This window comes from Leptonychotes weddellii, unplaced genomic scaffold (assembly GCF_054177405.1).
Source record: "Leptonychotes weddellii isolate Sample4059 unplaced genomic scaffold, ASM5417740v2 HiC_scaffold_29443, whole genome shotgun sequence".
NCBI lineage: Eukaryota > Metazoa > Chordata > Mammalia > Carnivora > Phocidae > Leptonychotes > Leptonychotes weddellii.
The window spans coordinates 1-1,603 of NW_027889818.1; the positions used below are offsets into that span (position 1 = coordinate 1).

The 1,603-nt window shown below is 51.7% G+C and overlaps 1 protein-coding gene across 1 annotated transcript; it reads right to left on the reverse strand.

Annotated features, from left to right (window-relative positions):
• Positions 1 to 5: 5 nt before the first annotated feature.
• LOC145719063 (putative ATP-dependent RNA helicase DDX17) lies at positions 6 to 1,598 on the reverse strand (the record flags this gene model as incomplete). Its single annotated transcript, XM_081810585.1, has 1 exon — positions 6 to 1,598. A coding segment is annotated over one exon (1,593 nt), but the record flags the coding sequence as incomplete, so codon positions are not given.
• Between the last annotated feature and the right edge of the window lie 5 nt (positions 1,599 to 1,603).

The following is a 1,603-nucleotide window of genomic DNA, read 5'->3' on the forward strand; positions in this document are numbered from 1 at the left end:
CCCTTACCCCCTCCTCCGCCGCCTCCTCTGTGGTCCACCAACTGCATCAGTTTTGGATTGATAGCCTGATTAGCCTCTTCCAGCACTTTGATCAGCTCTCTGGCCTGCTTTAGGTTCCCTGGGGTGAAGAAGGTGTAGGCAGTGCCCTTGTTGGTGCTACGGGCTGTTCGGCCAATACGGTGCACATAATCTTCTGAGCTGTTTGGATAGTCATAGTTGATCACAAACTTGACATCTTCCACATCTAGCCCACGGGAGGCTACATCTGTGGCAATGAGGATGGGAGCCTTTCCCGAACGGAACTCATTAAGTACCCAATCTCTTTCTGGTTGACTCTTGTCTCCATGGATACACATAGCTGGCCAACCATCTCTGCGCATCCTTCGAGTGAGGTCATCACATCGTCTCTTTGTCTCTACAAATATTATTGTCTTATTTTCTTTCTCAGCCATTATTTCCTCCATGAGTTGGATCAACTTGTGGTCTTTTTCACTTTCCATGCAGACATCCACAATCTGGAGGATGTTGTGGTTGGCACTCAACTCCAGATTGCCCACGTTGATCTGGGTGTAATCACGAAGGAAATCCTCTGCAAGCTGTCTTACTTCTTTTGGCCAGGTTGCGCTCCACATCAATGTCTGCCTATCAGGCCTGATTTGGTCCACAATTTTACGGATCTGAGGTTCGAAGCCCATATCAAGCATCCTGTCCGCCTCATCCAATACAAGGTAAGTACATCGGCGAAGATTTGTCTTTCCTGACTCCAGGAAATCTATCAGGCGCCCAGGAGTAGCTATACAGATCTCAACACCTCTCTCCAAATCTCGAATCTGAGGACCTTTAGGAGCCCCTCCATAAATGCAAGTACTCTTCAATCTAGAACATTTGCCATAGTCATCAGCCACCTGCTGTACTTGCTGGGCAAGCTCTCTGGTAGGAGCCAGAACTAGACAGATCGGGCCATCTCCCCTTTCCAGGTACGGCTGGTGGTTAATATGGACAATTGCAGGCAGCAAATACGCCAGGGTCTTCCCAGAGCCAGTCTGAGCGATGCCCACCACATCTCGGCCACTGAGAGCCAAGGGAAATCCCTGGCACTGAATCGGAGTTGGTTCTGTAAAGTGCTGATCCATCAACACATCCATTACATATTGTGGGAAGTTAGCATGATGGAAGGCAAATACAGGTTTAGGACAAACATCTCCCCCCCTCACTGTAATTTCCTTCTTTCGGCGTAGTTCATCAACCTCATACGGAGTCAGCCTTGCCACTTCTGGATGCTCTACATAAAAATTCTTCTCAAACCTGGGGAGCTCACTCAAATCCCATTTCTTTTTACGTAAACGCTCCCCAGGATTACCAAATTTCTTCGGGGGAAGGCCACCACCACCTCTTGCACCAAATCCTCCACGGTCACGATCCCGGTCCCGGTCCCCAAAGCCGCCTCCGCGCATGGTCCCAAACGGATAGAGATCTGGGAGCGGGGCACGGATGGCCGGGCTCGGGAGGGCCTGCGGCTCCGGTCTGGTGACGACCGATGGCGGCGGCGCCTCCGCTGTTGGGGCGGCGGCAGGCGCGGCGCTCTCTCGCTCCGACGCGCTGT